The sequence below is a fragment of the Acipenser ruthenus genome, chromosome 5, assembly GCF_902713425.1.
Source record: "Acipenser ruthenus chromosome 5, fAciRut3.2 maternal haplotype, whole genome shotgun sequence".
NCBI classification, from domain to species: Eukaryota; Metazoa; Chordata; class Actinopteri; order Acipenseriformes; family Acipenseridae; genus Acipenser; species Acipenser ruthenus.
In genome coordinates, this window is record NC_081193.1 from 32,354,322 (window position 1) to 32,366,874 (window position 12,553).

General features: G+C 36.0%; 1 protein-coding gene across 1 annotated transcript; it reads right to left on the bottom strand.

Annotated features, from left to right (window-relative positions):
- Positions 1 to 4,793: 4,793 nt before the first annotated feature.
- LOC117402410 (CCN family member 2-like) lies at positions 4,794 to 7,895 on the bottom strand. Its single transcript, XM_034003510.3, has 5 exons — positions 7,653 to 7,895; positions 7,146 to 7,362; positions 6,755 to 7,006; positions 6,257 to 6,468; positions 4,794 to 5,988 (listed from the first exon to the last, which is right to left on the bottom strand). Exons 1-5 carry the CDS (start codon positions 7,713 to 7,715, stop codon positions 5,692 to 5,694), a joined length of 1,041 nt encoding a protein of 346 aa, XP_033859401.1. The 5' UTR covers positions 7,716 to 7,895; the 3' UTR covers positions 4,794 to 5,691.
- Between the last annotated feature and the right edge of the window lie 4,658 nt (positions 7,896 to 12,553).

Below are 12,553 nucleotides of genomic sequence, written 5' to 3' on the forward strand. Positions count from 1 at the left end.
AGTCGTTTAGATTTAAGTCTTGGGTTTTAAACTGGTAATTCAAAGGAAAGTTGTGGATGATATTGACAGAAGCAAATAAGAAGCTATTTCCTTTTTTCTTGAATTTGACTACCGGTACAGAAAATCAGACTTCAACCAACAAACAGAAGGCAATGATTTAGAGTAGAAAAAGTTTTATCAGGGGAGGTGAATGACTTTCTAGCAACTTAAGATCAAATTGATTGATTTTGTTTTAGATTCGAAACAAGATTGAATTAAAAAAAAATGGTTTCAAGGTGCAGATGGAAATGTGGTATTATAGGCTTTGAAAGGTGGCCACCAATAAAGACATATTGGCTATATCCATCTCCAGTAATGCCAGTGTAAGCTTCATTTCAGTACACTACCTGCATTTATTTTTTATTGTGGGTAAGATCACTATAACTGCTTTCACATTTATAAAAGAGGTGAATTTAACCATTTTTTAAAAAAAATAGCATTGCTCTTTGGCAATCAGTTTCCACAGTGAACGTACAAGATATTTAACCAAAGACATCTTTTGCTTTGCTGCCACCTAGTAAAAAAATAGACACATTGCAAGAACGTGGCCTTTTTGTCAGGTGCAATTTCACGTGGAGTTTTCCTTTGAAATGTTTCTGGGAGTTTAAATTAATCTGAAATCAGTACTGGCTGTTTCCATTGGCAGGTTAATGGATTGACGGGAGGCACCTTTTCAATTTAACTATATTTATTTAGAACAATTTACAAAATTACAGAAAGTAACTCCCCCCACCCAATCTGGTTATGTTCTCTTAAAGGCACAGGGAACAATTCACTTATCATGACATGGAATGTCTGAAGGTTTTAGAAATGGCCACAAGGGGTATGCAACTGTAATTCTGCTCCCTACGCAACTGTGAGTAAGTAAATGGAAAAAACATCTATCCAAAAACCCAGTTTCAACAATAATGAACGCTAGAGAGCACACATACTGTAATATGATTTAAATATTATGAAAATGTTTTTACAAAGTAGCCACTTAACCATTCACATATGCATTCAAGTAACATGTTCCAGGACTGTGTAATATACATTATTATTTATTTATTTAGCAGACGCCTTTGTCCAAGGCGACATACAGAGACTAGGGCGTGTGAACTATGCATCAGCTGCAGAGTCACTTACAACTACGTCTCACCCGAAAGACGGAGCACAAGGAGGTTAAGTGACTTGCTCAGGGCCACACAATGAGTCAGTGGCTGAGGTGGGATTTGAACCGGGGACCTTCTAGTTATAAGCCCTTTTCTTTAACAACTGGACCACACAGCCTCCTATGTAATTATTAAAATTAACATTGAGTGTTAATTTTAATAAAGTAAACTAGACACATTTACATGTATATCATTTGTAATAGTCTGTCTGTGGTAAAGCATTGTAAGATGGTTGGTTTATAAATGTGTTGTGTGTAACAGTAACAGTAACAAGCTTTGACCCAGAAGACATTGCTGAGGTGAAATGACCCAGGAAGTGCAAATGCAAATAGATAACCCGAGAATAAGGCATAGAAACTGAGAGCTTCCTTTAACCTTAAGTAGTACTAGATGTTTTAAAATTTAAATACATGTTTGCTATAGCATGTTTTTATTTCAAAACTACACATTTCAGTCCCATGTAGCTGATGGAATTATTTTGTTAGCTATAATTACTTTAGCAAGGTGATAAATGCTTTGTGAAGATGGCCCTCGTTCTTTTCAGTTTACCTCCGTAAATGTGTTTTATGCAACAGTGACTGCCAAGAGAGAACTGTATGTCCCCTTAATGTTCTTTAAAAAATAAAGAAAAGGATACCCTCCCCCCTGTTAAACAGGAACACAACAAACACCCCTATTCCCAGCATTTGGGATCAACAGCCTCTGGCCTGCTATAATGTTTTCTTATGATCCAGCTGTAAATATTTCATGGGTGTATTGTTGGCTGATTCCAATGTATTGGAGGAATGCAATAAAATATAACATTATGCATAAAGTCTATTTCAAATGGCATTGTATTGCAATCCAAACTAAAGCGGTCAGAAACAATGTTAATTGCCAGTAGCTTGCCAGTTTCAGCGAGGAATGCAGAGTTTTCCCACAAAAAAAAAGTTTATACATAAAGGCAGACAATAAAAATAATAATAATAAAAAAGTTTATAAAAAGCCTTTAAAATGAAACAAGATGATACCAAATCTGGTTTTGTTTGTGTGAGCAATATTTGTTTTATAAGACGGCATTATCCCTCCCTTTGCATTTTGTTCAAAAACATGATCTTTCACATTCATTTTCATTAAATAAAATATAATAAAAAGAGAATGTAAAATCGAATTGGTTTGATTCCCACACACGACAGCGCAGATGTTCCCAGCATGACAAAAGTGTCTTATCAATCTCATTTTATGTAGTTATTATTAGAAATACATATTCTAAACTACATATTCAGAAAATGATGAGAAGCATTCAGAATATCAGCATTGATAATACTATATGTAGAATACCTACATACGTTTTAAAACTTCGTTAACCACTGTGAACTCATAGCAAGACCAATACTTTTATGAACAGTCTTTAATACCTTGGGCAAATGGAAATGGCTACTCTCACTTCAATAAAATAAGGAAATGAGTTATCTCTGTTAATTCCATAAACATTTACCTCCAAAATGTGTATTAACTTAGGCCTTTACATAATGTTCCTCATGGTGGAAGCGTATTGGTTTAGCTGAACAGTGATTAGCCATTGTAATTATTAAAACAACCACAAGGTGGCAGACAAAGATAAGTAAAAAGCATAGCAAAGTGTAGTAAAGCATTGTGAATGCTTGACAGTGAGGTACAGAGAGGTATGGTAAAGCGTATTGCAAACCATGGTAAACTATGGTAAACGCAAAGCATAACCATGGTAAAAGTGTACAATTAGAATGCAGATTTACCATGGTACCCCCTTATAAGGAATACAAGTTTATCCTGTCAAACTCATCAGCCCTTGTGCTTTCTAATGGTATGAAAAATATTTAAACGTTATTGAGTCTACAATGATTCTTTTTAAAAATATCCTTCACAAAAATGTATACAATGTAGCAGCATTCTACAGCAATCAAAAGTTATGAACACATCTATTTATTTAGTATTTTGAACTTTAGAATGTCAGAAAGAAACTGGATTGCCCACAAATACTTACATATGCCTGTTATGGATGAGTTGTCTGCAAAGTGTTTGAATTTTTTTGTGGTTTGTGACCATTCCTGTCTACTGCCCCCCCCCCCCCCCCCCCCCCAAATTGAGTCATCACTTCTGAGTTTAAACATTAGTTCCATGTGAAACATCAATTATGAGTGCATTCATGGATACAGAAACATCTGCCTACCTAGCAGCCACTGCACTACCCTACTAACTAGCAGTCTCCCTGGTTTGCTGTATTTCTCAAATTAATCATATTACTGGTCCATTTTGTGTCCAATACATTTTTGTAACAGGAAGAGTTGTATGTGTAATATACTTCTAAAGTTTGAATAAAGTTAACTTTTCTTAAAATCACATGTTACGGTTTCAACACTGCAATGTCGTATGTATCCAGTATAAAACCACTTGCATTTTAGCTCTACATACATACAGCTATGGCCAAAAGTTTTACATCACCCTATATAATTTTGCTTCATAAATTTGAGTGAAGCCTGCTGAATAATGTTACTTTAACATTGAATTACATACCGCTTTGCTGTTTTCCATAAAAATTGAGGAATGCTATACTACTATTATGGCTTCCAGTAGACTTTTGCGATATCATTTTGTAGTTTCTTTGATTACATGATATTAAATAAATGATATAAATTATGTTAAATGTTTTAAATGTTGTCTCAATCCTAAAATTCTAGGTGATGCAAAGCTTTTGGCAATAGCTGTACATATAAAGCACCCTGAATGTACTGAGTGTAATATAACACTAGCTTGTCACTTCGACAACAGTAAATATGTGGAATATCTATATTTGGGTTATTTATTCTGTTTTTGAGGATCCTCTGTTATGATCACTGGTGCCATCATTTGTCATTGTCATTCCTATGTCCTAAAAATGATACAACAATATCTGCAATATTAAGAATACCAGATACTGCATATTAGATGCTGTATGCAGGGGAACGACCTACAGTTTGATACAAAGGCTATAATGGGATGATTGTTACATGCTGTAAGCATATTGTTTTGTTGTATCAAGCATTCCTGAATAAATAGTAATCTGGCTGCAGTCTCCCACCGTTGTGTTCAATTTTAATATAATTAGTTGATATATAGATTATCCATGTGCAGTCTGAAGGCAGACACGTTCATTTTGTTTATATTCACCAAATATACAGTAACTTTTATATAAAAAAGCGTATTTCCATCCCTTAAAATCTACTTGCAATTATGTCACAAGGGGCCAAATTCACATGCCACACCCACTACTGTACACACAGGATTGGGAAGTTTCAAAAGGATCTGGAAAATGGTTGCCTTCAAAACAGTGTTTTTGTTATACTGCTAAAATGTTACAGGTAAGAGAGATTTTCTATGAGGGGTGCAATTTGGACATAACCTTCTTAAATATGTAAAAATGTTTTAAAACCTAATCAATTACACTTTATTATTAAGTATTTGACAAGTTCATGAAATACCATAAGTTAGGAATCTTTATGATAACTATCTATTCATTTTCTGATGATAACTTGCATTTCTTTAGAACACCCCAGTGTGACCAGTATGACCTTATACTACTGTACCGGAAAATATAAAAATGACACATTATTTATATAAAAATATATAATACTTTATTCCAAACTACAAAAGTGCATACTTTTGATCACACTTCTCGACAGACATTAAACATACTGTTGCATAAACAGTCACTTTAACAAACAAGCTACCAATAAAAGTATCAAAGCAGTAAACAAAAAGGCACATAATGTTAAATAACGTAGACAACTGTACAAAACATGGACAATATTTACAAAAATATTACAGCTGAAGGACAGAAACTCCAACAAATCATCCAGCCTTTTTTTTTTTACACAACTCTTTTACAGCATTCTGAACTAGAAAGTTAGATTCATTTTTTTTTTCAGTGCTGTATTAAACATTACATCACATTCACATAGCACCTTGTTATGGTGAAAGTTTTTTTTTCAGATTAAATGCTAATAATGTAACAATAAACAAATAATAAGAGCACATTCGTCTAGCACACAACTGGCTAAAGTTGGACTGAAGTCTTCATCCATCTTAACCATAAGTGCTATGAGTTTCAAAACTGCCAAGTCAGTGGGACACCTCACCGCAGTTTGGTAGTATCTGTCAATTTGCAACCACCTCTTGGTAGTCCTTCTATTGGACTATATATAGTGCAGCATTTTTTTTGTGGGGCAACCCACTGTCTTTCAAACCCACTTAGGGGCAACTGTCTATAAAGCAACTGGCCTCAGACATATGTCGAAACAATATATATATATTTATATATATATATATATATATATATATATATATATATATATATATATATATATATATATATAACACATTTCTGCATTTTTTTTCTTTTGTAAAAACTAAGAAATGCAAAATGTGTATTTTGTTATCTCTACAAATGAGATGGATATCTGTTTAATTCAAGTTAACAGTCAACAGTATTTTGTTGTTAGATTTTTTAAGCAATGTCTCCAAACATTTTTCGGTAGTACATGGACTGGAAGATGTCGTTCTCCCCAGGGCAGTTGTAGTGGCAGGCGCAGGACTTGATGAACATCATCTTCTTCTTCATCACCTCACCGTCAAGGCACTTGAACTCCACGGGGAGGGTGGCTGTTCTGTGGGGAGTGCAGCAGCGGCCATCGGTGCAGACTCCGCAGAACTTGGGCCTGTAGGTTTTAGTAGTGGTGCAGCCGGAAAACTCGAATTTCATGGGCTTGGAGATCCTGGGGGTGCGGATACACTTCTTTCCTTTCTGCAAAGATATAAACAAGGAGATTTAGATGACTTGAAATAACTTTTTGTTTAAAATGTGTAAACACCAAAAGATGCCAGACTCACAGAACAATTAGACTTTTCTTTCAATGTGTTGGATATTAACTTAAATCTAGATACCCAAAACCAGACTGAACATATATTAGACTTATCTGCTTTGATCAACAGTCTTATGGGGAATATATATATATATATATATATATATATATATATATATATATATACGTTTTTAGAAAATAGGTTTTTACCTTAATACTCTCCTCCATCTGTGACTCGCATGGTCTGACCATGCACAGTCTGGTTTGCTTCTCCAGCCTGCATTGCTTGTTGTCGTTGGTGACCCTGGTAGAGATTCCCATGCCGCAAGTCTTGGAGCATGCGCTCCATTCAGTGGTCTGAACCAGGCAGTTGGCACGCATCATGGAAGGGTCAGGACCATAGGTAGCTTCCTCTCTGTAAGCTGTGAAACGAAAACAAGGGAGAAAATGATTAGTCTTGCAGCAATTTTCCATAAAAAGAAAGTTATTATCTTGCAGCTTTAGCAAAACAAGCATTTTCCAACTAACTGGTTGCTTACAGGGAGACAGTAACATGAGCGTCATACTTAAGGTGTAATGCATTCTTACGCTTTCTATAATGTATTATGTAATGAAATGTAAATGCTAACCTACAAGGGTACTCCATAATGTTGCAGAAGTAACTGTGGTTTTAACAAAACATTACAGAATACATAAAGATAAACTCACCAGCCAGGGCAGGTCCAACCATGGTTTGTTGTCTTGGGTAATCGCACACCCACTCCTCACAGCATTTTCCTGGGACCTTAACTCGTCGTGGCATGGGGCAGTCTGGGCTTGGAAGGAGGATGTCCACGCTGCAGAGGGGCACACAGCCGAGCGCCCCATCCAGGCAGGTGCACTGGTATTTACAGCTGCTCTGGAAGCTCTCTCCACTCCTGTACACCATGCCTCCAAAGATACAGGGAGAACCTTCCTTGGCTACAGGAGGAAACAATAACATCAATCAGATTTTGAGAACCGCTACAAATTGAATTAATGACTTAAACCTGTTTCAGCATGCACCCTAAAACAATGAAGTAACAGCACTCGAGTCGGTATACTTTAACAATGTGCGTACCTGTGCAAACTCCGATTCTGCGATTCATAGGGGAGCCAAAGTCACAAAAAAGCCCTTTGTGATGGTCACAGATGTCGTTCTCAGTGCAGAGCTCCCCAATCTGTTTGGCACACACCTTGCAGCAGCTACAACCATCCATGACCAAGCTCACACCAGAAGGGCATGCAGGGGGCATATCAGGACACTTGCACTCGCCACTGCACTCCTGAGCAGACACCTGTATGGAACATCAATGTGGATATACTGTACAGTTAGACTGCAAGTTCTCCAGAAGACAAAAAAACCCATACCTAGTAATGTTTAGCCTTGCTACTGTATGCTTGGTCTATTTAAAAAATAGCTCAGCTCAGCTAGAATAAACCAAAGGGTATTTTACAATCTTACTTGAACTACAAAAATCTGTGCTATAGCTCTATATAGCAAAAAATATAAATATTCAAGGATAAATAAATTAGACCAACTAAGCAATAAATATACTATTTTTTTTTAATTGGTGTCTTAACTTACCCAGCAAAACAGAGTGAAGAAGATGAAAGAAGTTAATTTCAGGTTTTTCATTCCAGCAGACATTTTTGCTCTATTTTTATAAAATTTTTATACAAGATTCTCTCATCAACTAGTGTTGCAAAACGTTTCTCTGATCAAGTTGATCTCGTTGAGTTTCAGGTTTTCTTTTTATCTTTCTCTGTGTAAGCTTTTAGCTTCTGTAGATCTGTAGATCTGTCTCTTGAAGTTCTCTCTTTTTATCGAGTAGAGTTGTTCTGTGTCTAAAGCTGGGTTCTCTCCCTGTATTTATACTCTGCTGGCTGCTATGACGTGCCAGCAAAGTGAATGGAGTCCTGGACAAACAAGGACATTCTTGGCATTCTTTCCTAGTTTCCTGCCTTCTAGACTCGCACCAGATTGCTCGTGACCCTCTGACACACAACATTCCTCTTGTCTGAAAACTCTTGTCTGAAAACTCTGGCACATACTGAAAAAAAAAAAAGACTTAACATCATTTGTTTAAACATTAAACTTTAAAACTATTTAGCTGTATCATAATACAATATCGAATTCAATTTGATAAAACTGTAATGTATCTAATTATAAATACGATTATAGGTAAAAAAAAAATATATAAAAAACTGAAGTATTATTATTATTATTATTATTATTATTATTATTATTATTATTATTAGCACCAGTATAATACTACTACTACTACTACTACTACTACTACTACTACTACTACTACTACTACTAATAATAATAATAATAATAATAATAATAATAATAATAATAATAATAATTTTTTAATAGTGTCAGTATGGTAATAGTGCATTAACCAACATTACATTGTAGGAAACATTTACCCTGTGTGCTATATCAGCTAGAATAGAATGCTAATTCAAACATTTCCCCAGTTTAGAACACCACTGCACACATAATGCAGCTTTGTATTCCCTTCATAATGTATTTTATTTTTTGCTTAGTTGACATTTTTTTTGTATCAAATGTCTTCTAAAAATATAAACCTCAAATCGTGTACAATTATGGGACATGCTGGAATGCTTTTGTTGGCGAATACAGCCTCCCCTGAATTCCATTATGTGATAGCATTCCATTAATAGCAAACTCTTTACAATGCATGGCTTTGCTTTACTCTGAAATCTAACAAGACAGTTAACCGAGTGTGCCAGAGGGCCGTGTGGATGTCTGCTAGATTCCCAGGTAGCATTTCCAAATATGTGTGAATTAAGAAGTGATTCTGGGGTGGCACGGTGGCTTAGTGGTTAGTGCTGCTGCCTCACAGCGCCAGCATCCTAGGTTCGAATATTGCCTAGGGTACTGTCTGTGTGGAGTTTGCATGTTCTCCTCGTGTGGGTTTTCTCTGGTTTCCTCCCACAGTCCAAAGACATGCTGTCCAGGTTGATTGGTCACTCTAAATTGCCCTTTGTGTCTGTGTGGTGCCCTGTGATGGACTGGTGTCCCATCCAGAGTGTAGTCTCACCTTGTGCCCTGTGTATGCCAGGTTAGGCTCCGGCTCACCGCGACCCTGTAAAGGAGTAAGTGGTTAATGATAATGGATAGATGGAAGTAGTGATTCTGTTTTTCTTCACATGCTTGTAGTGCTCATTACTACTGTCTCACTTGTTATTGTCCTGTCTTGTTGAAGGTACGGGTGTAGGTAGTTATACAGTACTGCACTTCCTCTTTTCATGCAGCAGGAACACAAAAGCAAAAAGGAAATATTTACCCCGACATTTTAATTAAGGCAGTATAAATAAACACAGACAAAAATGTCTTCATTTATCTTGAACAAGCTTCAGAGATCCTGTGTTGTTATTTATAATCCAACCACATTATTCTTATTTTATATATATATATATATATATATATATATATATATATATATATATATATATATATACATATATATAAAATGAAGGTTATCATACATTTTAGCAATGTTTTAGTAAATGCAGTTCAATATTAAAACAATTTTAGCAGCTGGCTATTGTTAAAATCTTGATAAGCAATTTGCTAAAATTACTGAAATGAATAGCAAAAAATAATTCAATACAATTATTCTAAAACGTATGCACATTTTTATGAATAAGCCCCAATACAGTTTGATGTATTACACCATGTTTTAATTAGATCCTTTTTTTGTCAAATATGGGCGAACTGTAATTTTACTAATAAGGTTTCATCTATGTGCTTATAGGCACAGGTGTGATACATGCCTCCTGAATTATCCTATTTTGCTTGATCAGTTACAAGACATTGAGCAGATGTAAAGATTGCAGGAAAGTGGCTAGACTGGGTGCCTGTATATTTTTAAAAAAGGATCACACAAGCCCCAGACTCACCGCCTTGCTCTCATGAAAGCGAGGGCTGCTTTCTGCCAGCCACCAGATCGGAAATGAAAAACCCAAAGAAAACTTCTATCAAGAGGAATGCATCAAGTGAGCCAGCAGACATACTCTTACTACAAGCACACAGACTCACAGGAAGCTTAGCCATGTATGGAGATCTTCACTTTCAGCTTTTTTGGATCAGTAGAAGCACTGTACTTCACACATCGTACTGCCGACAGTGTTGATAACCGATGTCCAAGATTGAAATCAACTCACATATTTATATTTTCAATATTCCCAGGCTATAAATGTCAGCAGTTGTCTAGTTACACTATATTTTTTATGAAGAAATCCTACATAAACCATATTGAAAAAGGTGTGCAAAACACACAGTACTTACAGTATGTAAACATGTTTCAATAATACATTAAATAAACATAAAATCTTCTTCAATGCACTCTTGAAAATAAACATTCTTCGTATCTGTTATTGTACATAGGGTTTGGCTTAAGCCTACTGAAATTGTTCTAGTTCATGGATCAAAGTTACATTTGCACTGATGTTGTCATGGTGTTGGTTATATTATGCTATCTCTTAGTTCGGATTTCAATTAAAAGTGTCTACTTTCTCGCAGTTCCCTGGTTTTCAATGCAGAAGGCCCAGTGCTTTAGCTATCAACTTTCTCCAAAATGTATGTGGTTAATGGGGCATGCATTCGAAACTGTCAGCCTTTAATGTCATGGATTGTGGTTTTCTACAGTCATTCTATGGTATGTAATCTGAGCTTTGTAAATATGACAACGATAGTGATGCAAAGAGAAGACATGGAGCTGTTTTAGTCTAAGGTTAAGCAGGGTGATTCCGTATTTACCTGCAAATGAGTGAGACATTTTGCAGAACATACATTTTTAAGGGGGGGGGGGGGGCGGGGGGAGGTTGGGTATGACCAATCAAAACAAGTTAATTCTTTATAATGTTCTATCTTTACCAATTATAATAGATTGTATTGTTTCTTTAGCGTAATCAAGTAGAATCAGCACATACTGTTTTTCATTTTAACTTTAGGTTAGTCAGTGGTAAAGAATTTCTTAACATATTAACGTATTTGAATTGGTGCCTGCAAATGTGTGCCAGGATGTACTTTACGAGAACAATTTTCCTGTAGAATCCATATTTCATTGCATCTTTGGCTGCTTCTACGCAATTATAATCACTATAATCAGCTATATTTCAGCTCAACTGGAATTGGTCACTTAAAGTGCGTGACAGTTTGCAAGTATAAGAAAACTGCATGATCCAGAACTTGATGCAATGTCTGAAGGCAGTTTTTTACTTCACTGTAATATCATCCCAGTTCTCCAATATACACTACCATTTATTTAGAACAGTTTTGTTTATCATAACCTATCCTTTATACTGTAAATAACGTTATTCCTGGTATGCCAATATTGGCCACTGCATTCCTTCCCATTACAGAAAGCATACTGACAACTTATTGGCTTCTGAAGATAAGTCGTGTACAAGGTGCCATTATTCGTAGGTATTTACTAGTCTCCAGTCCTTTTAGTTAATTACTGTGACCTGGTATAATCTGAGCTAAGCCAATTATCTGAACTCCTCCTGTTAGATGTATTATTATGTGCACAGTGAGGGTAGGGATACTGTAAAAGAGTGAATGGCAACAATTACCCCACACTCTTTATATTGACCAATCAGAAGTCTGTGCAGCATGGTGGTGACCAATCAGAGTACAATATCTAAACAACCGGCAGGGTCAGAAGATGGTCATGGCGATGGAACTCACTATGCAATCACTACAGACCAAATGAGCTTCCTGCAGACATACAATATAATTTATTATATTTATATTTATTAAAAGATACAATTTCAGGAATTAATGACAACACTACCCATGGCTAGAAATTGAGATAAAGATCAGGGAAAATGAACGAGTAAGACTTAGCATCCAGACAGCAAGAAAATATGTCATGGAGAAAGATCCCTGACTCGGTACTCATCATATAGCAATATCCTATAGGACAGCAGCATAGTGATGACAAAAACGCAGCAAAATAAACAGAAATGGGAGCATGGTTACAAAAATTTAAGGTGATAAAGAAGTGAGCCAGAGGGAGCACACTGCATATCAGACATCTTAGATCACAGTTAACATATGTACTCCCTCCCACTCATTGCTTCTGCTCTCTATCTAAACCTAAATCCCCAAATCCTAGCCTCCCCTTCCCTACTTCCACCTCCCCAACCTCCCTCCTGAGTCTTTGACTTTTGATAATTCTTTTGATATGAAAAAAAAAATTACAGTATAGCTGTAATAAAAGCACATTAAATAGGACAAAATACCTACATTTCATGTGCCAGAAACAACCAATTAATCCCTATCACAACTATAGTTGTGTAAAAACCTATTTACCTGTATTTTTATTTTTTAATGCAGAAGAAATGATCCTACTGATCACCACTAGAGGGGTTCTTGTGTGCTTCAGGCTGTGCTGGAAACAGTGCTGGAAGCACTGTGGCTGAGTACAAGGGTATCCCTTTTCAAAG